Source organism: Syngnathoides biaculeatus, chromosome 14, assembly GCF_019802595.1.
Source record: "Syngnathoides biaculeatus isolate LvHL_M chromosome 14, ASM1980259v1, whole genome shotgun sequence".
In the NCBI taxonomy this organism is placed as follows: Eukaryota; Metazoa; Chordata; class Actinopteri; order Syngnathiformes; family Syngnathidae; genus Syngnathoides; species Syngnathoides biaculeatus.
Window position 1 is genome coordinate 174,688 of NC_084653.1, and position 25,612 is coordinate 200,299.

At 44.0% G+C, this 25,612-nt stretch overlaps 1 protein-coding gene across 11 annotated transcripts in view; it reads left to right on the forward strand.

Annotated features, from left to right (window-relative positions):
• Nucleotides 1-25,612, forward strand: part of LOC133512717 (homeobox protein PKNOX1-like) — a 112,381-nt gene that overhangs the window by 11,583 nt on the left and 75,186 nt on the right. For 7 of the 11 annotated variants that reach the window (XM_061842634.1, XM_061842638.1, XM_061842635.1 and 4 more), the window contains one exon: nt 1,769-1,881. The exons of 3 other annotated variants lie outside the window; for them this stretch is intronic. In XM_061842634.1, the coding sequence (XP_061698618.1) occupies nt 1,828-1,881 (54 nt within the window). In that variant the 5' untranslated portion in view covers nt 1,769-1,827. Of the gene's footprint in view, nt 1-1,768; nt 1,882-25,612 lie in introns of those variants that run through there. One more of the 11 variants, XM_061842644.1, reaches the window with a different exon arrangement.

A 25,612-nucleotide genomic window follows, 5' to 3' on the forward strand; every position in this document is an offset into this window, starting at 1 on the left:
CCCCTTGGATTATTATGTTTTCAGATGATATTGTGTTATGCAGTGAAATCAGGGAGCAGGTGGAGGAACAAACAACAGATGGAGGCATGCACTGGAAAGGAGAGGAATGAAGATTAGCCGAAGTAAAACAGGATATATGTGCGTGAATGAGAGGGGTGGAGGGGGAAGAGTGAGACTCCAGGGAGAAGAAATGGCGAGGGTTGACGACTTCAAATACTTGCGGTCAACAATCCAGAGCAATGGTGTGTGGTCAGGAAGTGAAGAAACTGGTCCAAGCAGGTTGGAACAGCTGGTGGAAGGTTTCTGGTGTGATATGTGACAAATGAGTCTCTGCTAAACGAAGGGCAAACTTTATAAAACAGTGGTGAGGCTGGCCATAATGTGTGGATTAGAGACAGTGGCACTGACGATACAACAGGAAGCAGAAATAAAGGTGGCTGAAATGTAGATGTTGAGGTTCTCTCTAGGTGTGGGCAGGTTGGATAGGATTAGAAAGGAGCTCATTAGAGGGACAGCCAAAGTTGGATGTTTTGGAGACACGTTTTGAAAAATCAGACTTCGATGGTTTGGGCATGTCCAGAGGCAAGAGAGTGATTATATTGGTGGAAGGGTGCTGAAGATGGAACTGTCTGGCAAAAGAGCAAGAGGAAGACCAAAGAGAAGGTTGATGGATGTTGAGAGGGAAGAGATGAGGGCAGTGGGTGAAAGGTGGAAGATGCAGGAGATAGGCAGACTTAGATTGAAAAAGATGTCACGCTGTGGCGACCCCTTAATGGGACAAGCCGAAAAGAAAAGGGTTTTTTTTGCACGTTCTGGGACTTTTGGCATGTTCCTGCATGTTTCGTAATCAGAATACACTTATTGAAGACTGAATTGCCCATAGGTGTGAAAGCTAGCGTATATGGTTGTTTGTCAATATGTACCCTGCAATCGGCTGTCAACCAGTTTAGGGTGTACCCTGCCTCCTGCCCGAAAATAGCTGGGATAGGCTGCAGCACTCCCCTGACCCTTGTGAGGATAAGCAGCTCAGAAAATAGAAGGTTGTATTATAGTAGCAGAACGGTGGACGACTGGTTAGAACATCCCTCTCAGAGTTCTGAGGAACAGTGTGCAAGTCCCAGCCCCCGCCTGTATGGAGTTTGGATATTCTCGGGCCTGTGTGGGTTTTCTTCGTGCACTCCTGTGTCCTCCAATATCCCAAAAACATGCATCAATTGGAGACCCTAAATACCCCTTAGGTGTGATTGTGAATGTGAATGGTTTTGTTTCTATCTGCCCTGTGATTGGCCAGCCACCATTTCAAGGTGTACCCTGCCCCCTGCCCAAAGACAGCTGGGATAGGCTCCAGCACTTCCATGACCCTTGTGAAGATAAGTGGTCAGATCATGGATGGATGGATGTATCCTCTCATAATGTTTGTGCATGTTTTTACATCCATGGTCACATGTAATAGTTACCTCTCATTATATGTATTATTCATATGGTAGTTGAATAGGGTGTAAATACCTTGGAGTCACGCAGGAATCTCCAAAACGTGCAGGAGTGTGTGGTACGGTTATGTCTCCTTTATTTATCTTATGCATCTACTCAGGGTTTAATAGTATAATCAGTTACTCAAATGTTACCAAAAGTAATCAGCAATCATTGTTCAGTCATAGGAATTTGGTTGTCAAGGAGTCATGACATTTTAAACGTAACATTATACTGAGTACATCTCAATGACAGTCATTTACAGGTTTCTGTAAATAAATCTACATTTTTTCCTTAGGCTGAAAACCTGTTGCTGCAATTTATAATGCATCAGTGTTTGCATCATCTCCACTGAACATGATGGCAGCCCATTCACTTTCCATTGACAACTACTCCAAGGAAAAACAAGAGGTGGGTGAGCAAAAGTTTAATCCGTTCCCAACCTCCAAATAGTGCATTGCTATTTTAATATTTACAGTATTTACATTAATTATTTAATATTTATATTTATGTGAAAATGTGAACCCTGCATAAAACAATTAAAAATGCATAAAGTTAAAGCAACTTAAATCTTTATAATTTATTATTTTGGTGGCAGTGCGATGGCTTGAAAGGGAACGAGGAAGTGTTACGCAAAAGTCACTATTATTTGACTGCGCTATTCTTCATTAGCCCTCCAATTTTTCTATTACCTGTGGCCTTTGGTTTGTAAATCTAGTCACCCCTTTGACAACTCTAGCTGCCTTTGATTACACTTTTATTCTTTAAGATCGTCGACTTAGCCATATGATGCTTGCTAGCAAGAGCCATAACAAAAACACACTGCATTTTCTTGCTTAGTGTGCTTTGAGCCACTGTGATTTGCTCAACTTTCTTTCCCTCGTAGCTGGTAGCACCACTGTCTTTCTTGGGTCCCACGACAATGAAAAATTTACATTAAACAATCTTGAGAAGCATAAGAGGCATAGTATGAGTGATTGCTTGACTCGAAGTGGGCACAAGCTTGTCTAAGCACCGCTCTATGTGCATTCATCACTCCGCTCAAGTCAGGGTAACATGGGTTTTGCTTTGGATGGGTTTTTGGTCACTCAGAATTGGGTCAAAAGCCACAGCATTGATCCATCCACTTATCCTAACAAGGGTCGTGGAGAATGCTGCAGCCAATACCAGCTGTCATCAGCCAGGAGGCAGGGTACACCCTGAGCTAGTTGGTAGCCAATTGCAGGGCACATGGAGACAGAGAACAGTCGTAATCACAATCACACTTAGGGGCAATTAATGCACGTTTTTGGAATTTAGGAGGAAACCGGAGCGCCCGGAGAAAACCCAAACAGGCACATGGAGAACATGCAAGCTCCACACAGGCGGGGCAGAGATTTGAACCCCAGTCCTCAGAACTGTGAGGCCCAGTCTATAGCTGTTCCATTATGCCACTTGGATGGAAAGAATGTGTTAATAATTTCACTTATAAATTGCTCTGTCATATAAGTCGCACCCCTGGAGGCCCTGTAGCTCAGCGGTAAGAGCACTGGTTTGGTAATCCAGGGGTTGTGAGTTCGTATCCCACTGGGGCCTCCACTCCCTGAGAAGGGTTGCGTCAGGAAGGGCATCCGGCGTAAAAATTGTGCCAAACATGTATGTGCGTTCATCTGAGATGACACGCTGTGGCGACCCCGAAAGGGACAAGCCGAAAGATACTTACTTACTTACTATATAAGTCCCACCCTCAGCCAAACTATGAAAAAAAACCTGCAATTTATAGTCTGAAAAGTACGCTAAATGAAAATGTAATTTCTGTAGGATGGAAGGGGTAGATGGAGGCAACGCCTGTGTCACTTCCAGTTCAGCGAACCGTAATTTTAAATTACATTATAAATCTAATTTCTAAAGTGATCAGGCACAACATAACTTTTTTTTATGTATAACATTTAGAGAAAGTGACAAACCTATATCTTTATTCAAATCTCGTAAACTGAAGGTTGCTGCACTTTATGAATTGAATGGCTTCTCAACAACCAGAGGCTTTCTTTACTTCAAACACAAAGCAAACCATGTCGGGAATTGTTTTTAAATTCTGACGGCATCTAACAGGGAATCTCCAAAAAAGGAATAATCCAGGAGAAGAACAGATGAACATTGCGTCTGAATCGGATTTGTAATTTGAGGGTGTTAATGAATTTGGGATGGCAATGCATGTATAGTTGGATTCCTGTTCTTGTAAATTTATATTATAATTTATATTATATGCAACATTCTCTACTTTTAGTATACAATACAGTTGGACTCATGAGTGTTAAACATGATTGAGGCAGGCGAGTTGAGCTTCTGGGGTTTGGCCGGAGAACAGAGGAGGTGGAGTCTCTAGGCAGGTCACTCGAGAACAGGTACTCACCAGAAGTTCAGACCGGATGTGTGGTGTCCGCTTCCGTCATTCACTGTGGTGCTTGAGCCCCATGAAAGATAGCTTTGAGCACATGCATGATGTGCCGCAATCGAAGCTTCTCCGATGTGGCCGCATCACCTCAGGGTGAGGTGGGACTTTTTGCCTGGGCTGTTTGGTCTGAGTAGAAAGCTTAAGGAGTGTGCCTGGGGTGAGAGACACAGACCTGCATGCAGGAGAGAAATCAAAGACGGACAGCAAACGAATGTGGCCTCGGCCATTTTATGGCCAAAAAGGGACAGGTAGTAGTTTTTACACCTCCCTCTTCTTTCCTGTCTCACCACCGAAGCAAATGGGACGCAATACCCCACCTCTGACGATTTTGTTGCCTCCATCCATCTTCTATTGCTTCTCGGGGTTGGGTCACGAGAGCAGTAGCTTTAATAGAGATACCCAGACTTCCTTTTCCCCAACCACTTCATCCAGCTATTCCGGAGGAATCTCGAGGTATTCCCAGGCCAGCTGTGAGACGTAGTCTCTCCGGCATGTCCCACAGCTTGTGACAATAAGTGTGGGTAGGAACATAGGCTGGAAAATTGAGAGCTTTGCCTTTCAATTTAGCTCCATCTTTACCACAACGTACAGGCCCTGAGACGGGGGCCAATGAGTATACAAACACCTGCTCGGCGTCTCTCACCGTGGGCAACTCCAGAGTGGAACAGAGTCCAACCCCTCTCAAGAGGAATGGTACCAGAGCCCAAGCAGTGCGTAGAGGAGAGTCCGACTATATCTAGTTGGAACTTCTCGACTTCACGTACAAACTCGGGCTCCTTCCCTGCCAAAGAGGTGACATTCCATGTCCCTAGAGTTATTTTCTGTAGCCGGGGATCGGATCGCCAAGGTCCCCCGCCTTTGGCCACCGTCCATCTTACATTGCACCGACCCCTATGGCCCCTCTCACAGATGGTGAGCCCATGGGAAGGGGGACCCATGTTACCTTTTGGGGCTGTGCCCGGCTGAGCCCCATGTGTGCAGGCCTGGCCACCAGATGCTTGCCTTTTGAGCCTCACCTCCAGGTCTGGCGTCAGAGGGGAGCCCTGTTGAGCGGCGTCCGGGCAAGGGAAACCAAGATCCAATTTTTGTATTGGTCAAAGGGGTTTTGGAGTCGTACTTTGTCTGGTCCCTCACCAAGGACCTGTTTGCCATGGGTGACCCTACCTGTGGCTTGAAGCCCCAGACAACTTAGCTCCGAGGATCATCGGGACATGCAGAGCCCTCCACCACAATAAGGTGATGCTCAAGGAGGGGACGAGTCAGACTAACTGCCGGCAATCTTCTTCTTTTCCTTTCGGCTTGTCCCGTTAGGGCTCGCCACATCGTGTCATCTTTTGCCATCTTAGCTGATCTCCTGCATCTTCCTCTCTAACCCCAACTGCCCTCATGTCTTCCCTCACCACATCCAGAAACCTTCTCTTTGGTCTTCCTCTCGCTCTTTTGCCTGGGAGCTCCATCCTCAGCATCCTTCTACCAATATACTCACTCTCTCGCCTCTGAACATGTCCAAACCATCGAAGTCTGCTCTCTCGAATCTTGTCTCCAAAACATCCAACTTTGGCTGTCCCTCTAATGAGCTCATTTCTAATCCTATCCAATCTGGTCACTCCGAGCGAGAACCTCTACATCTTCATTTCTGCTTCCTCCAGTTTTACTTCCTGTTGTTTCTTCAGTGCCACCGTCTCTAATCCGTACATCATGGCCGGGCCACTGTCTCTAATCCGTACATCATGGCCGGCCTCACCACTGTTTTGTAAACTTTGCCCTTCATCCAAGCAGAGACTCTTCTGTCACATAACACACCAGACACCTTTCGCCAGCTGTTCCAACCTGCTTGGACCCGTTTCTTCACTTCCTTACCACACTCACCATTGCTCTGGATTGTTGACGCTAAGTATTTGAAGTCGTCCACCCTCGCTATCTCTTCTCCCTGTAACCTCACTCTTCCCCCTCCGCTTTTCTCATTCACGCACATATATTCTGTTTTACTTCGGCTAATCTTCATTCCTCTCCTTTCCAGTGCATGTCTCCATCTTTCTAATTGTTCCTCTGCATGCTCCCTGCTTTCACTGCATATCACAATATCATCTGCGGACATCATGGTCCATGGGGATTCCAGTCAAACCTCATCTGTCAGCCTATCCATTACCACTGCAAACAGGAAGGGGCTCAGAGCTGATCCCTGATGCAGTCCCACCTCCACCTTAAATTCCACTGTCACACCTAAGGCACACCTCACCATTGTTCTGCTGCCATCATACATGTCCTGTACTATTTTAACATCTCTGCCACACCAGACTTACGCATGCAGTACCACAGTTCCTCTCTTGGTACTCTGTCGTAGGCTTTCTCTAGATCCACAAAGACACAATGTAGCACCTTCTGACCTTCTCTGTACTTTTCCACGAGCATCCTCAAGGCAAGTAATGCATCTGTGGTACTCTTTCTAGGCATGAAACCATACTGTTGCTCGCAGATACTTACTTCTGTCCTGAGTGTAGCCTCCACTACTCTTTCCCATAACGTCATTGTGTGGCTCATCAATTTTATTCCTCTATAGTTCCCACAGCTCTGAACATCTTAAAAATGGGAACTAGTACACTTTTCCTCCATTCTTCAGGCATCTTTTCGCCCGCTAGTATTCTGTTGAATAAGTTGGTCAAAAACTCCACAGCCATCTCTCCAAATTGCTTCCATACCTCAACCGGTATGTCATTAGGACCAACTGCCTTTCCATTTTTCATCCTTTGTAGTGCCTTTCTGACTTCCCCCTTAGTAATCATTTCCACTTCCTGGTCCTTCACTCTTGCCTCTTCAACTCTTCCTTCTCTCTCATTTTCTTCATTCATCAACTTCTCAAAGTATTCTTTCCATCTATTTAGCACACTACTGGCACCAGTCAACACATTTCCATCTCTATCCTTAATCACCCTAACCTGCTGCACATCCTTCCCATCTCTATCCCTCTGTCTGGCCAACCTGTAGAGATCCTTTTCTCCTTCTTTCGTGTCTCTCTCTCTCAGTATCCCACTTCTTCTTCGCTAATCTCTTTCCTTGTATGACTCCCTGTATTTTGGGGTTCCACCACCAAGTCTCCTTCTCCCCTTTCCTACCAGATGACACACCAAGTACTCTCCTACCTGTCTCTCTGATCACCTTGGCTGTCGTCGTCCAGTCTTCCGGGAGCTTCGGTTGTCCATCGAGAGCCTGTCTCACCTCTTTCCGGAAGGCCGCACAACATTCTTCCTTTCTCAGCTTCCACCACATGGTTCTCTGCTCTACCTTTGTCTTCTTAATCTTCCTACCCACCACCAGAGTCATCCTACACACTGCCATCCTATGCTGTCGAGCTACACTCTCCCCTACCACTACTTTACAGTCAGTAACCTCCTTCAGATTACATCGTCTGTACAAAATATAATCTACCTGCGTGGTTCTACCTCCGCTCTTGTAGGTCACTATATGTTCCTCCCTCTTCTGGAAATAAGTGTTCACTACAGCCATCTCCATCCTTTTTGGAAAGTCCACCACCATCTGTCCCTCAAAGTTCCTTTCCTGGATGCCGTACTTACCCATCATTTCTTCATCGCCCCTGTTTCCTTTACCAATATGTCCATTACAATCTGCACCAATCACAACTCTCTCGCTGTCTGGGATGTTCATAACTACTTCATCTAGTTCCTTCCAGAATTTCACTTTCAACTCTAGGTCACATCCTACCTGTGGGGCATAGCTGCTAACCACATTATACATAACACCCTCAATTTCAAATTTTAGTCTCATCACTCGATCTGATACTCTTTTCACCTCCAAGACATTCTTAGCCAACTCTTCCTTTAAAATAACCCCTATTCCATTTCTCTTCCCATCTACTCCGTGGTTGAATAATTTAAACCCTGCTCCCAAACTTCTAGCCTTACTACTTTTCCACCTGCTCTCTTGGATGCACAGAATATCAACCTTTCTCCTTATCATGTCAACCAACTCCTGAGCTTTTCCTGTCATAGTCCCAACATTCAAAGTCCCTACACTCAGTTGTAGGCTCTGTGCATTCCTCTTTTTCTTCTGACGATGGATCTGGTTTCCTCCTCTTCTTTGTCTTCGACCCACAGTAGCTGAATTTCCACCGACGCCCTGCAGGTTAGCAGTGCCGGGGGCGGGTGTTGTTAACCCGGGCCACGACCGATCCGGTATGGGATTCTTTAGATGAACGCTCATATTTGTTTGGCACAGTTTTTACGCCGGATGCCCTTCCTGACGCAACCCTCTGCATTTATCCGGGCTTGGGACCGGCCTATAGATTGCACTGGTTTGTGCCCCCATAGGGACCAATATGGACCAAATTCTGACACTGGTTGTACAAGAACCGAACGGGTCTTATCAGGGGGTTCGGTAAGCCATAATCACGAAGAATCACCCCACAGGACTCCCTGATGGACAAGGCTGAACGCCTTCTCCAATTGCACAAAACACATTTAGGCTAGTTAGGTGAATTCCCATGCACCCTTGAGGATCCTGCTGAGGGGGTAGAGCTGGTCCACTGTTTTGTGGCCAGGACAAACACCAAATTGCTCCCCCTGAGTCTGAAATTTGACTTTCTGATGGACCCTCCTCTCCACTACCCTTTAATAGACCTTACCAGGGAGGCTGAGGAGTGTCCTGCCCCTGTAGTTACAACGCACCTTGCCCTTCTTAAAAATGTACTTGCAATGTTGCAGAGGCGTGTCAATCGGGACAGCTCACAACATCCAGAGCCTTTAGGAACTCCAGGCAAATCTTATCCACGCCCAGGGCCCCGCCACCAAGGAGCTTTTTAACCACCTCAGGTACGTTGACCCCAGAGATAGAAGAGACAACCTCAGAGAACCGAGACTCTGCTTCCTCATGGGAGGGGGGGTCGGTGGAATTGAGGAAGTGTTTGAAGTATTCACCCCACCGACTCACGTTGTCGATGTCAGCAGTGCCCCATCCTACCTTTGCACAGTGTTTACGGTCCCTGTTTCTCCCTCCTGAGATGCTGGACCAGAATTTCCTTGAAGCCCTCTTGAAGTCTTTCTCCATGGCCTCACCGAGCTCCTCCCATGCATGGGTTTTTGCCTCAGTGACCACCAAAGCTGCATTCTGCTTGCCCAGCCGGTAACTATCAGCTGCCTCGGGAGTACCACAGGCCAGAAATGCCCGATAGGGCTCCTTCATCAGAATGACTGCATCCCTCACTGCTGGTATCAACCAACATGTTCTGGGGTTGCCGCCACGACAGGCGCCGACCGCTTTACGGCCACAGCTCTGGTCGGCCACCTCACCAATGCAATTGTGTAACATCAGCCACTCAGACTCAATGTTCCCCACAACCTGAGTAAAGGTCTTTCGGAGATGGGAGTTAAAATACCATCTGACAGGGAAATCTGCCAGCTGACCCGCACAAGACATTTGGGCCTGCCATCTCAAACCAGCATCTTCCCCCACCATCGGAGCAAACTGGCCACCACCTGGTGATCAGTTGACAGCTCCGCCCCTCTTTTCACCCAAGTGTCCGAGACAAGCGGTCGCAAGTCTGATGACACATCCACAGTCGATCATTGAATTGCAACCTCGGGTGTCCTGGTGCCAAGTGCACATGTGGACCACGACGAAAGGGCCGTGGAGAAAGCAAAAGAGAGACCGTAAATAGGAGCCAAGCTTGCTAGAACGTGCCTTTATGTGCGTGCGATCGACGTCTCTGCCACACCTGAATCAAGCAATGAGATGGATGATAGGCTGGCGTCTTTTTATTTTTTTCATTTATTTTTTTTTTAGCACTACGTCATGCGATCGACAAAAACTGCCTTGCGATCAGCTGGACTCATTGAGCACCCCTGCTCCAAGACATTGACTTTATCAGCAAACCATTTTGAACCATTTTGTCAGTATACTTGAGGTCATTGTCCATTGGGAGGAACCATTTGTGCACAAGTTTTAGCTTCCTGGCTGAGGTCTTTCTGTTGCCATAACAGTTCTTTCTTATTGTAGCCCTATGCGGGCACAAGCCAGTGCAATCTGTAGGCCCGTCCCAAGCCCAGATAAATGCAGAGGATTGTGTCAGGAAAGGAATCAGTTTAAAACTTGGCCAAACAAATATTAGGGTTCATTTGAAGAATCCCTTACTAGATCGGTTGTGGCCTGGATGAAAAACGTCCACCCCCAGAACCATTAACCTGCAGGCCATCGGTGGAAATTCAGCGACTGTGGGTCAAAGACAAAGAAGAGGAGGAAAGTGGATTCTTCGGCAAAAGAAAAAGAGGAATGCACGGACCTTACAACTGAGTGTAGGGACCTTGAATGTTGGGATTATGACAGGAAAAACCCAGGAGTTGGTTGACATATGTAATCTGAAGGAGGTGATTGACTGTAAAGTACTGATTGGGGAGAGAGAACTCGACAGCATAGGATGGTGGCGTGTAGGATGACTGGTGGTGGGGAAGAAGATTAAGAAGATAAAGGGAGAACCATATGGTGGAATCTCAGAAAGGATGCATGTTGTGAGGCCTTTCGGAAACCGGCGAGACTGGCTCTCGGTGGATAGGAGGATCTCCCGGAAGACTCGGCTACTCCAGCTAAGGTGATCAAATAGGCAGGAGAGTACTTGGTATGTCCTCTGGTAGGAAAGGGAGAAGGAGACTTTGTGGTGGAACCCCAAAATACAGGAAGTCATACAAGGAAAGAGGTTAGCAAAGAAGTGGGACACTGAGAGAAGTGAGGAGAAGCGAAACGAATACATTGAGATGCGATGTTGGGCAAAGATAGAGGTAGCAAAGGCTAAAACAGAAGCATATGACAATATGTACACCAGGTTGGACCCGAAAGAAGGAGAAAAGGATCTCTACAGGTTGCCCAGACAGAGGGATAGCGATGGGAAGAATGTGCAGCAGGAAAGGGTGATTAAGGATAGAGATGGAAATGTTTACGGGTTTCACTCATGTGCTAAATAGATTCACATTAAAAATAGTATAATTTGAGAAGTTGACGAATGAAGAAAATAAGAGAGAAGGAAGAGTCGATGAGGATGTGATGCACCGTGAAGTGGAAATGATTAGTAAGGAGTAAGTTAGAAAGGCACGAAAGAGGATGAAAAATGGAAAAGTAGCTGGTCCGAATAACATACCTGTGGAGATATGGAAGCAATTTGGAGAGGTGGCGGTGGAGTTTTTTTTCCAACTTCTTCAACAGAATAATAGCAGGTGAAAATATGCCTTAAAGGTCTAATCCAGAGGAAATGTATTTTGTCTATCATACAAACGCAGCTAAAATTTCATAAATGTTAAAAATTCTCAACACAACAGAAATGAAATAAATTAGCGTCAAAGTAAGTCTCAAGATTGTGTTCGAAATATCACTTAGATTTGGCAAAACATGAACGAATTTGCAGGTTATGGAACAGGTTTGTGAAGACAAAGCGGGTGTATTGGACTTACAAATCAAAGTGGACAGTAATATGTTCCAAGCATTTCACGGAGGACTGCTTTGCAAACACAGTACAGCGTTCACTTGGAATTGGTAGCAAGTAAGTGCATACGTGTTCAATTGTTTAGTATTGACAAGTATTTACCTCATTTTAAATGAAAATACAATACTGATACAGATATGTCAGCTAATATCCGTATCCATGTGATGTTTAGGAGGTGACGAAATTTGGACACTGTGTAAAGTTAGTGTTACTGTTGACACTGAGGTCTTGCTGAAATTCGACTACGGCGGTTTGTGCTCTCAAGTGTTAGGTACATTATTTAAAATACGGGCTAAATCTTTAAACGCAGAATGATACCGAAGGTTTCGATTTTTGTTTCACGCCGACTCAGTCGCAAATACAACAACGCAGACAAACGACTCACTGTTGTGTGCAAGCAGCATCAGACGTTTAAACGCATTTGAATTAAGATTATTTCGTCAACAAGGTGTAGGTAGAGTTCTTGAGACACCTACCAGTATGTGTTTTGGGTGCGAAATGCCACGTCAACTTCGTCAGGTCTCGCCGAATCCCGTCCTTGTGTTGCATTCGACGCTCAGACCGTCACACCGGTTCGAACGTATATGGTTGAATTACACCTGCATGGGATGTTTTTTGAACATCGGAAGAATAAGAAAATTCCTCCCCTTCAGTTCCACGGAGCATTCTGTAGATTATTGGTTGTTTGTCACTATGCTGGATAGGGGAATACACCTCTCCTAGGTGTTATGGGTTGAGTCCCTTATCTATGTTCTAGTTATTTACCTGTGGCAGTCTGTGTGTAGCCGGTCATAGTCTTCCATGTCCTCGGAGTTAAATAAACACTCATTGCTTCGAAAACCTGTGTGATCTCTTATGCACGCACAAGAAGCCAGTAGCATTTACACATTCCATAAAAACTTCTTCACTGCTGTCTATCGTCTAGATCCTACTCACGTGTATGATTGTCTGTTAGGAAGCCATTTCTGTACTGTGGTTGTCTTTGCGTGACGTCTCACGAAAGCAGCTTTAACAGAGCCTCGGATTGAAACAGACGTGGGAGGCATTCGGATTACAAAGAAAATGTGCACTTTGGCATTAATTTATTTCATTTCTGTTGTGTTGAGAATATCTTAATTTTTTTAAAACGAAATTTTTGCTACATTTTCATATTGACACACGAAATACATTTCCTCTGGATCAGTGATTTTCAACCACTGTACGCGGCACACTAGTGTGCCGTGAGAGATCGTCAGGTGTGCCGTGAGAAATTATCCAATATCACTTTTTTTTTTTAAATTAACATTTATTAATAATTTTCTGCAGATATTATGTCATTGTCCAGTGTCCATGCTGTAAAGGCTGGCAGAGTAATGTAATATTTGTCCGTGTGGCAACAAGTAGCTGATTGCCTCGTTCCTCCAAGAGAATTAGTGATGCACCTGAGAGGCTGTGGTGACAGTCATGGAGAAGTTTTTAAAAAGGACAACTGCAAACTCCGAACTGGGCCCTGGACAAGATTCTGACCCGGATGACGGGCCTCGTATGAGTGGTGGGAAAAAGAAAGCAAAGACGGTGAGCTCAAGGCAATATAGTGAAAGCTATCTTTCGTTTGGATTTACTTTCACCGGGGATGAGACAACACCTATTCTGTTATGCCTGGTGCGAGAAGCTATCCAACAGCGCCATGGTGCCAAGCAAGCTTAAACGCCATCTCCAAACGACACACCCGTCGCTTCAAAAGAAGCCGATAGACTATTTTGTTCGCCTGCGTGTAAACACAGAGAAACAGGCAACGTTTATGAGAAAAACCACAAAGGTAAATGAGAAAGCGCTCAAAGCTAGTTACCTAGTCGCCAAACTTGTTGCTAAATCAAAAAAGCCGCACACTGTGGCAGGGACATTAATACTGCCTGCCTGTAAAGCCATTGTCAACGAGATGCACGGCCCTGATGCAGTTAAAGACAAAGCTAAAGTCCCGCTCTCTGATAACACAATTGCCAGGCGTATTGATGACATGTCTACAGTCATTGAAAGCCATGTTTTGGAAAAGATATGCATCAGTAGGAAATTTGAGTTGCAAGTTCACGAGTCTACGGATATTAGTGGACATTATCAGCTCTTGGCCAATGTGCGTTTTGTGGATGGAGATGACATTAGAGAAAACTTCCTATTTTGCAAGGCACTGCCAGAAAAAACAACCGGAGAGGAAATTTTTCAGGTCACATCAGAATATCTTGACCAGGGAGGACTTACGTGGGAAAACTGCACAAGTGTGTCCACTGATGGAGCTGCAGCCATGGTCGGGCGCACCAAAGGCTTTGTGAGTAGAGTGAAGGAAAGAAACCCAGATCTGATTGTTACGCGCTGTTTTTTGCACCGTGAGGCCCTCGTTGCAAAGACATTACCAGCAGAACTGGTTCCTGTGTTGGACGATATGGTGCGCATAGTGAACTTTGTAAAGACACGACCTCTGAAAAGCCGTATATTCGCATCGCTGTGTAAGGAAATCGGAGCGGAGCATAAAGCCTTATTGCTCCATATGGAGTTCCGATGGTTGTCGCGCGGTAAGGTGTTTACCAGTGTGTATGAGCTGCGAGAGGAACTTAAAATGTTTCTGACAAATGAGAGGTCTGATTACTCAAATCTGTTTGCAAGTGATGAGTGGTGCTCAAAACTGGCATACCTGGCTGATATATTTCATCATCTTAATGAACTGAACACAAGGATGCAGGGCGGAAATGAAAACCTGCTTACAAGCACAGATAAAATAAATGGATTCCGTTTAAAGGTGCACCTCTGGCAACAACATGTGCAATGTGCCAACCTGGAGATGTTCCCACTCACAGACAAACAGCAAAGCAACACTGCTGCACTGTCTGAGGTAATAGGTAAACATTTGAAAAGTCTTGATAAGAAGTTGTCATTTTATTTCTCTTCAGCCTCCACTGAATGCTTTGACTGGGTTCAGGACCCATACAGCTCGGCATCAGTTGTTGGAAAGGATATGACTTTACAAGAGCAGGAGGAACTCACTGAACTGAAACAGGATCGTGGTTTAAAACTAAGATTTGCTGATCTTCCTTTGGACAGTTTTTGGTTGACTGCTGCCAAGGAGTGCCCCATTCTGGCCAACAAAGCTGTTCTGAAATTGCTCCCATTTTCCACAACATATCTGTGTGAGCTGAGCTTTTCAAGCCTAACTGCTATAAAAACTAAAAACAGAGAGAGACTGAGAGCTGTTGAAGATGAGCTTCGTGTGTGTCTTTCTTCTATTCCTGTCAGGATATTGGCTTTGTGTTCATCTAAACAGGCCCAGGTTTCACACTGACTGAGTATAAATAAATTGAGAAATTATATTGTCATTAAATATACTATACAGAGTGTCATTTTGTAACATTTTTGGTTAGTGGTGTGCCACAAAATTTTTCCAATGTAAAAAAAAAAATGTGCCGTGGCTCAAAAAAGGTTGAAAAACACTGGTCTGGATTATACCTTTAAGAATGGAGGGAAAGTGTGCTAGTTCCCATTTTTAACAACAAAGGCGATTTGCAGAACTGTGGAAACTATATAGAGGAATAAAGTTGAGCCACTCAATGAAGTTATTAGGAAAGAGTAGTGGAGGCTACACACACAACAAAAGTATCTATACAAATTCTGACAAACCCAAGCATTGATTATTCAAGAATGGGCTGCCACCAGTCAAGTTGTGGACCAGAAGTTAATTAACAGCATGCGAGGGTGAATGGCAGAGATCTTGGGATAAAAGGGTCAGGACTGAAAATATTGAATCTTAATAATATTGCCAAAAGTGTTGTACTTTTCCAGTGTGTGTAAGGTTCTAACAGCGCCAGGATGATTCGATGACAGTCGAGTGTCCAAAATAGCATCTGCATCGTGCCACACAAACCAACATACAGGATGTTTACGTTTGGTGTAATTTGGGGAATCCAGTGTAACCAGCTTTTAGAATTTATAAAAGTTAATTCCAGGTATTAAACAACCAAAAGATTCTAGGTTCATGAGGAGACACAAAGATGAGTAACAATAATGAGGCCGATGCAACAACGAAAATTGAGTTGTCACTCATAAAAATTTGACTAATCCTTGTAAGGGAGAATTGATTAACAGGACCAGGATATGACGAACTGTTCTTTTTAAGAAAAAGAAAATGTAATAAATTATGTGCATGAAAAACAAAATTGTACTCATTCAATATTTTCAGATGTATCATGGAAATCAAGTCAAAATATGCATTCTTTTGCATGAACTGACAAAAATATGCTTCTTTTCATGTCCAAAAAATGCTGTCTATCTGTGTATTTTACCGCTCAGGTTGACTGTTTCAATACTTCTAGTTATCATTCAGCAACACCATATAGGAACAATGTGGAAAACAACAACTGTACATATCTTGAGCTCACCTAAAGGTATTAAGAAGCATGCTTAATTTCTCCTTCACCAAGGGCCTTTCATGTCAGAGAAATGCACTTTTTAAAATATTACATTCATCAGGACATTTTTGATCCCTTTTTCTCTTATGTTCTTAGCTGTCGTTAGCTTCACTCCCGGAAAACTGTCCGCTCATGCTTGGTGTTTCAGCTCGCTCGCTCACCGCCGCCTCTGATTGTTTTTGTAGAGGTGAAGTGCCTCACACGAGACATTGTTGAGTGTTGTGTTTAAGTCCAATGGGGAATTTCACATTGTACCAACATAAATACCCAAAGTAACCAAATTAATTATGGTATGATTCCTGCTTTTTCCCTGGGTACATCAGTGCCATTTTTATCCTTTGGTATCCTGAATTTCCTTTGTAACAAGAGATATTTTTCCAAGGAGACGTTTCGTAACCTGAATTTTTGTGTCACTAGAGATGTTAGTAAATGGAGGTACCCCAGAATATTTCTGCCTGAGAAATGACACCATCTTAGTTATGTGATATATGGTTTAGTCGGTTTAAACTGCATACATTCCTTGAAGTCTCAACACCCTTTGCACAATGGTCATTACACTGGTCTATTTCTTTATTAGGCATTATAACTGCTCTAAATGCTCTAGGACTCTGCATCCTCCGCACAATTGTTGAAAAAAATTGTTCTATCATTGCTCGACTACTACCAGCCCTTATTGGTCCGTGACTGTCACAGCAACGTTATATATCTTAGTGGACTGTCTCTTGTTGTCGTGTATGGCGTACGAAAGCACCTCCAACTACCAGAGACAAATTCTTCGTTTTTGACATACTTTGTCATCTGAAGAAAAGATGACTCTGCTTCTGGTAGTGCTGGCCAAAATGCAGCAAACTTAACTGCAGCCTTTCTTTAAAGTTCACGACAAATTTCTTGCAGCAGGAAGCATCAGATATTCTCCAATTGTAAATGCTTTCTTACCCTTTGCAATGCAGTTAGCCACCAAAAATTATTTTCTCACCGCACTCATATTTATTGATGTGGAGGACCTCATTAATTGGTTGTCCTTCTTGATCACTTTTTTTTTTCTTTCAAACAACTCCAATGGCTTATACATGCCTTTTTGCTGCTCCATTCTGAACTCAAAGCACGCCATTTACGTGTCACCGTAGGCTGTTTCAGACTCCTTCAACGCTGGCAGCTAGATCCATTCCACACATCTAACATCCACCCACCGATGCAATTGTGAATCTTCTTTTCCTTTCGGCTTGTCTCTTTAGGGGTCGCCACAACATGTCATCTTTTTCCATCTAAACCTATCGCCTGCATCTTCCACTCTAATGGCAACTGCGCTCATGTCTTCCCTCACAGCATCTATCAACTTTCTCTTTGGTCTTCCTCTTGCTCTTTTGCCCGGCAGGTCCATGTTCAGCACCCTTCTACCAATATAATCACTCTCTTGCCTCTGGACATGTCCAAACCATCGAAGTCTGCTTTTTCGAAACTTGTCCAAAATATCCAACTAACCCTGTCCCTCTAATATGGTTATTTCTAATCCCATTTAAACTGCTGACTCTTAGCAACAACCTCAACATCTTCATTTCTGCTATCTCCAGTTCTGCTTCCTGTTGTCTCTTCAGTGCCACCGTCTCTAATCATGGCTGGCCTCACCACTGTTTCATAAACTTTGCCCTTCATCCTAGCAGAGATTCTTCTGTCACATAACACACCAGACAATTTCCACCAGCTGTTCCAACCTGCTTGGACCCATTTCTTTGCTTCCTTACCGTACTCACTAATCCTCTGGATTGTTGACCCCATGTATTTGAAGTCGTCCATCCTCGATATCTCTTGTCCCTGGAGCCTCACTCTTCCCCCTCCACCCCTCTCATTTACACACACATTCTGTTTTTCTTTGGCTATTCTGCATCTCATTTCCAGTGCATGCTCCATCTTTCTAATTGATCCTCCACCTGATCCCTGCTTTCACTGCAGATCACAATGAGTTTCTTCTACATGGAGTCCTGGCTCTCCTTTCTAGATAAGGTGAGAAGCTCGGTTAAATGGGAGGGGCACAGAGTCCAGTCACTGCTCCTCCGCATTGAGAGGAGGCAGATGAGGTGGATGGGGCATCTGATTCCTCCACCTGCTCCTTGCTTTCACTGCAGACCACAGTGTCATCAATGAACATCATGTTCCAACGGAATTCTTTGCCTCTCCTCAGTCCTCTGTCCCATTTCTTCTCCAGTAGTCTCTTTCCTTGTATGACTTCCAATAATTTGGGGTTTCACCACCATGTCTCCTTCTCCCCTTTCCTACCAGAAGACACACCAAGTACTCTTGTGCCTGTCTCTCTAATCGCCTTTGCTGTAGTCACCTAGTCTTCTGGTGCTCCTCCTGTCCATCAAGAGCCTGTCACACCTCTTTCCAAAAGTGTTAGGCTTCTCTGCCTTACCTTTTGTCTTCTTAATCTTCCTACCACCACCAGTCAACATACACACAGCCATCCTATGCTGTCAAGCTACACTCTTCCCTACCACTACCTTTCAGTAAGTAACCTCCTTCAGATTTCAATGTATGCACAAAATATAATCCACCTACGTCGTTCTACCTCCGCTCTAGTAGGGCACGAAATGTTCCTTCCTCTTCTGGGCAAAAAAGTGTTCACTACTGCCATTTCTATCCTTTTTGCAAAGTCCACCACCATCTGTCCCTCAAAGTTCCTTTCGTGCTTTTGTAAATGTTTATTTACATAAGTTGTTTCCAAACAGTGAGTGTGACATGGCAGTAAAACTATTCAAACATAAGTCAACTATTTTAGCCTCATGGTTATATCTGCTACAGGGTTCACAACACCTTTTTTCCCCCATTTTAATTCTAACAGTATACGTGGGGAAAACCAGTCACTGCTCCTCACCTGTTCATTACAGTCCCCTACACTGTGAATGTAGATATCATTTCGAACCGACACGTTTATGTCGCGTAAAAATGCAAACTTACCCTGCTTTGCATGAAAAATAGGCATCAGAAATCTTATCGAATTGGATGTCCAACAGCAGTCACAGTCAGTCATGATTTAGGGAGAAATGTTCAGTGCAGGTTTTTGTACCCTCTGCTTTCTTGAATCCAAGGTGACCGCAACAATCTACCCGATGGTTTTAGAGGATTTCATGTTTCCTTCTGCTGACGATCTGTATAGAGATACAGATTTTAACTTCCAGCAGGACTTGGCCCCTACCCATATTGCCAATAGTACCAAAACCTGGTTTGATGTTGATGACATGACTGTGCTTGACTGGCCAGACAACTCACTGAACCCCATTGTGAACCTAAGAGGTATTGTTGAGAAGAAAATGAGCACTAGACCCAAAAACAAAAGAATTGGCAGCATCAAGGAATTTTGGGCTTCCATAACTCCTAGCCAATGCCACTGGCAGATTGCCTTATTGCCGTGGCACATTGGGATTCTGCACTCTTACCGCCCGGGTTCGGTTCCCAGTCATCCAATGTTACCTAAGCCCTGGGATTGGCTGGTAACCAATTCAGGGTGTACCCTGCCTCCTGCCTAATTACAGCTCGGATAGGTTTCAGCAGTCCCGCGACCCTTGTGAGGATATGCATCCTAAAAAATGTATAGATGGATTTTGAAAATACAATATTTTGATTTATTTAAATGTGACCCTAATTTTTCTTAATTGTCTCCAAAAACTGAGAGGTAAATGGTGATCGGCTCACAGCATTCTAATGTTCTGAATTCCTGATTTTGTCGGTTTTATGAGCTGGAAGCCCCAATTATGTAAAATTAACATACTTGAAATGGAATAATAAACTGTGTCCCTTGCATCTATAATCTATGAAAGTTTAATTTATTGAATAGAGTATGGATTGTGATTGTCTGGCGACCAGTTCAGGCTGTAACCCGCCTTTCGCCCGAAGATAGCTGTGTTGGCTCCGGCATGCCCTTGACCCTCATGAAGATAAGTGGAACAGATGCTAAATTAAAGAATAGAATTATGGAAATTAAATTTTCTATGATAGTCCAATTTTTTTTGGCAAGGATCCATAGTGTGGTGGCACGGTGGGGCAACTGTAGAGCAATGTCCTCACAGTTCTGAGGATGAGTATTCCGGTTCGAATACCGTCCCTGCCTGTGTGGAGTTAGCATGTTCTCCCTGTACCAGCGTCGGTCCATAGTATGAGCCATTAGTAATTTTATCCAATATCTTTACAACAAAAGGAATTGAGAACATTTCTGCTTAACTGTTCAGTATCTAGTTATCTGAATCACACTGGTTGAATTTTTGGTTAAAAAGTGACTGAATGATTCCAATCCACTGAAGCAATTCATCAATTATTGGTTTATTTTAATTAACCAGTATTATTCTTAAATCGAATTGTCAACCACAAATCATGATGCAAATCAAGTTGTTTAAGCGAATCACTACAGCCCTTCTTGCTCTGTTCTTTCTCTTAAAGGGGAAATCCAGCGGTTTGCATTGATGTATCCAATAGGTCATGTAATACATACTCTATCTTGACAATGTGATGTTAAATCCTCTCTCATTTAATAGTGTTTCGAGAAGATTTTTTATCGACAATTACGAATTTTCAGTGGTGCTGCCATTTTCGTGGATGACGTGTTACGTGCCGTTCCAAATGCTAGATAGATTACATGGGACACCATTATGTCCAGCTCTGATTTCTCTGATTTATCCTCATCTGATGAAGAAATAGCAGTACCGGTTGATCGGGAAGACTGAGGAATATTTCCATACAGAGCAGCGGAGGCGTGAGCTCGCTCGGCCGGGAAGCTCCCTCCGCTGCTTGGCGGGGCGAGCTCGTCAGACTCCACATCATTCCCCCCAAAGAACTATCCGAATATTCAACATTAGGGGGAGCGAACTCAGCTCACGGCTCTGCCGCTTGACGGCATTATTTACAGCCACAGGTTCAAATCTGTATGGAAGTATTCCCCCATTTTCCCGATCAACCGAGCGGTCGAACCGCTCATGGCTGTGTATGGAAATATTGCTCCACCTTCCTGATCAACCGAGTGGCCGAGCCGCTCATGGCTATGCCGCTCAGGGCCGATACTGCTATTTCTTCATCAGACGAGGCTAAATCCGAGAAATCAGCGCTGGGCATAAATGGTGTCCCATGTAATCGAGCCTTTGTTGTGGCACGGTACATGTGACTCCTGAAAATGGCAGTCCCTGAAAATTCGTAGTTGTCGATAAAAATCTTCTCAAAACACTATTAAATGAGGATTTAACATGACATGTCAAAATAGAGTACATATTACATGACCTATTCGATACATTGTTAATGCAAACCAGTAGATTCCCCCTTTTAAACACATTTTGAACTTAAACAGTACTTGCAATGTAGTACTGTACACTATGTACATTTTATTCCTTGTGAGATTCACGTGATCCATTTCCCACCTCGCTTGTGTTAAAACTCAAAAACTGTTCCCGATTAAAAGCTTAAGTCAGGATGCTCATTTTGGCATGGGAATGGTGTTGTTTAGTTTATCCCTCTGTTAGTAAAATGCTTCACTTTCACTAACAGCCAGAGCAGGCTAAGTCAACAGGCTCATGGGCTTTCCTAACTGCGAGGAGCAGCACTTCGGTGAAGACAGCACCCAATGTCCTATAATTGTGACGTGTCCTATAACTGTGAATTGTATAATTGTTCCGAATTGATGCGCGTGTATCCCCACAACATACATTTCAAGTCTTCTCAATGTGTCCTACAATCCACATTAGTACTAACAGGAAGCTAGAACATTCTTCATCAGTGCATGAGCCATTAATCTAGTTTATGATGTCATGCCGAGTCCAGCCCTGGCTCAAATCAAGTCGTTAATTTGCTCATCATTTTGGGGGCCCAATTAAAACTTAATCCTTCCCCCTCCCCCCATTCATGTTGCGTAATTTAGGCTGCTTTGTCCTGCTTTTGAAATCCGTGACGATTATCTGACAGCTAAAATGTTGCTGATTAATATTTACCACAAAAGATTTAAAATCTGGGCAGCATGGTGGGTCATTGTTGGCCTCACAGTTCTGAGATCCAGGGTTCATAGTTTGTGTGTGTGTGTGTGTGTGTGTGTGTGTGTGTGTGTGTGTTGTGTGTGTGTGTGTGTGCATGAGTGTGTGTGTGTGTGGGGGGGGGGTACCAGAATTTATATTAGCTTTGTGGATCCAAGATTGTCGACGAAGCGGTGAGTTTGGACATGAAGGTGATTGAGATCAAAGCGAAAGCCCTTTACAAATACATCCTGCCTGGTAACAATGATGAAGAAGCAGAAGAAAGTGTCGACGAACCTCAAGCCAGCACTAGTACTGCAAGAAGCGATTCAACCACTCGAGGACCAGGCTTTTCCGCAAGCAAAGGTTGTTAAAAAAATTTCAGAAGCGTTATAGCTTAAAAAGCATGCCTCTGCATGACGAGGCTTCCTTAGCAGACACTGATGCTGCCCATCGTCATGTTGAGGAGGGATTTCTGAACCTCATCAGTGAGGGAGGGTCTTTAACATGGACAAAACAGGTCTGTTTTGGAAAAGCATGCCTTTGCACATGTTCCTCTTCAGAGAGGAAGTGAAAAAGCCAGGCTTCAATGCCCACAAGGACCGTGTGACTGTCATCATGTTTCGCAATGCAGCTGGTTTTCTGTTCAAACCAGGCTTTATTTATCAAGCAAAAAATCCCAAGGCATAAAAAAAACAAAATGGACCTGCTCCCAGTCTACTGCATGCACAACTCCAAGGCCTGGATCACAAAGGCTCTGAGAAATTAATGGTTCATACATGCTTCATTCCGTAGGTGAAGCTGTATCTGGCTGAAAAGGGCCTCCCCACAAAGGTCCTCCTCTTGATGGAGTATGCGGGAGGCCATGCAATGGACCTGCTGTATGATGGGGTCCAGATAGTTTCTTCCTCCGAACACCACATCCCTCATTCACCCAATGGATCAAGGTGTCATTCGTGGCTCTGATCAAAATCAGCTTCATTGGCCAAGTTCTGTAAAAACACAGAATTTTTCTACGGCAGTCAGTGCTGCCCCGGTATAACATTCAGAACAAAGAACAACAAAGCAACAAGCCAAGAAGCATTTTTGTTTATAAGAACTATTCCTTATGAGTCATTCAAAATATAAAAACTTCATTTAGAACACGTAAGAGATGTGTCAACGTCCCACATTGTGTTAAGGCACTCTACACCCACTCCATGATGGAGGCACTCATCTCGGCAGTTGACAACGACAGCATTAAAATCTGTGTGAAAGACGCTGCTGTCCTCACGACATTGGCACATACTTGTGCAATATCAGTATCCATACTTGTGCATGACTATCCTGGCTTTACTCCTGAAGTTCACTATTCAGCTGTAGAGAAGGCGGTGAAGCTGGCTCGCAAATTAGGGATGAGGGGTTTGTCAACATGACAAGCAAGACACCTGCACCCTAATTGATTGCCTCTCGGACCCACTGACTGACAACGACCTTCTTGACCTGACAAAGTGTGCAAGTGAAGAATAAGATGTGGAGGAAACTGAAAAGCATGTCCTTACCCTGGAGAAAATGGGGCAATTGTCCAACATGGCAAGGGCAATGCAACAATTTGCACAAGAAATTGACGACAACGTGGTACGAGGTGTTGAGTTCAGCAATCGTGTTGACGGGGTTTTCTTTGTACAGGGGAATTTTGGAGCAGAAGGAAAAACAGAACTCCTCATCATGATGTTCTTCTCTAAATTAAACCCTCTGTTGCACCGTCAGCACGTCCAGCAAAGGACTAACTTGACTAATTAACCTGAATGTGTGTACAAGGGTGTACTGTACATTATGTAAATACAGATTAAACTAGACACTTCCAATACTGTTGTAATTTTTGTCTCAAGTATGCAAATTATAAATGCTGTATTGACATATTTTAAATATTCTGGTAGCCACACACACACAAACATCGAGAGCGGCTCCAGCTGAAGTCTGTGATCAATGGTAAGTATGTACTGTAATATAATACAATAAGTCTTTTATAATTTATATTTGTTTATAATACTCTACTGTATATATTATAATTATAAGGTTCTATAATTAAAGATCCAGCTAAATACCTCTTTTTGTCTCAAATATGCAAAATACATATAGTACTGTGGCCAGACAGAGGGATAGAGATGAGAATTGTGCAGGAATTAAAGGTGAAGTTATGGAAGCAATTTGGAGAGGTAGCTGTGGAGTTTTTGACCAACTTGTTTAATATAATACAAGTGGGAGAGAAGATCCCTGAAGAATGGAGGAAAAGTGTACTAGTTCCCATTTTTAAGAGCAAAGATGTTCAGAACTGTGGAAACTATTGAGGAATAATGATGATGAGCCACACAATGAAGTTATGGGAAAGAGTAGTGGAGGCTAGACTCAGGACAGAAGTAAGTATCTGCGAGCAACAGTATGGTTTCATGCCTAGAAAGAGTACCACAGATGCATTACTTGCCTTGAGGATGCTCGTGGAAAAGTACAGAGAAGGTCAGAAGGTGCTACATTGTGTCTTTGTGGATCTAGAGAAAGCCTACGACAGAGTACCAAGAGAGGAACTGTGGTACTGCATGCGTAAGTCTGGTGTGGCAGAGATGTTAAAATAGTACAGGACATGTACGAGGGCGACAGAACAGTGGTGAGATGTGCCATAGGTGTGTCTGAAGAATTTAGGGTGGAGGTGGGACTGCATCAGGGTTCCGCTCTGAGCCCCTTCCTTTTTGCGGTAGTAATGGATAGGCTGACAGATGAGGTTAGGCTGAAATCCCCTTGGACCATGATGTTTGCAGATGATATTGTGATGTGCAGTGAAAGAAGGGAAAAGGCGAAGGAAAGATGGAGGCACACACTGGAAAGGAGAGGAATGAAGATTAGCCGAAGTAAAACAGTATATGTGCATGAATGAGAGGGGCAGTGGGGGACGAGTGAATCTCCAGGGAGCGTACCATGATGTACGGATTAGAGACGGTGGCACAGAAGAAATAACAGGAAGGAGAACTTGAGGTAGCAGAAATGAAGATGTTGAGGTTCTCGCTCGGAGTGAGCAGGTTGGATAGAAATAGAAATGAGCTCATTAGAGGGACAGCCAAAGTTGGATGTTTTGGAGACATGGTATGAGAGGGCAGACTTCAATGGTTTGGACATGTCCAGAGTCGAGTGTGTGAGTATATTGGTAGAAGGGTGTTGAGGATGGAGCTGCCAGGCAAAAGAGCAAGAGGAAGACCAAAGAAAAGGTTGATGGATGTTGTGAGGGAGGACATGAAGACTGTGTGTTAGAGAGGAAGATCCACAAGATAGACTTAGGTGGGAAAGATGACATGCTGGAGCGACCCCTAATCGGGACAAGCCGAAAGGAAAAGAAGAAGATGCAAAGTACAAATAATGTTGACATATTTTAAACATTCTGGTACCCACAAACATACATCAGCCGCAACTTTGCGGTTTTTCACTTTTCATGGGTTATAGGTGTTTTAAAACTGCAACAACAATTTCCAGATTTTCGGGATTTGCGGTGGGGGGAAGGAACGTAACACCAGAATACTGTATTTGTTTTGAAAAAGACAAATACAGTGGTACCTCTATTTAACCCTTATGAAGTTATTTTGTAATGTGAATTTTTCACAAGAAGTGCATTTTACATGTTAAATAACCTAATCCTTTCCAAGCCACCCTACCCCCCCTTTCCCAGACACACACACATTGCCAAAAATAAGCATTCAAAGTACATAATGTAAAGAATAATAAAACAGAAATGTTAATTTAATCTTTGCCGTTTTTTATGCTCAGAGAAGGGTGAGTGACG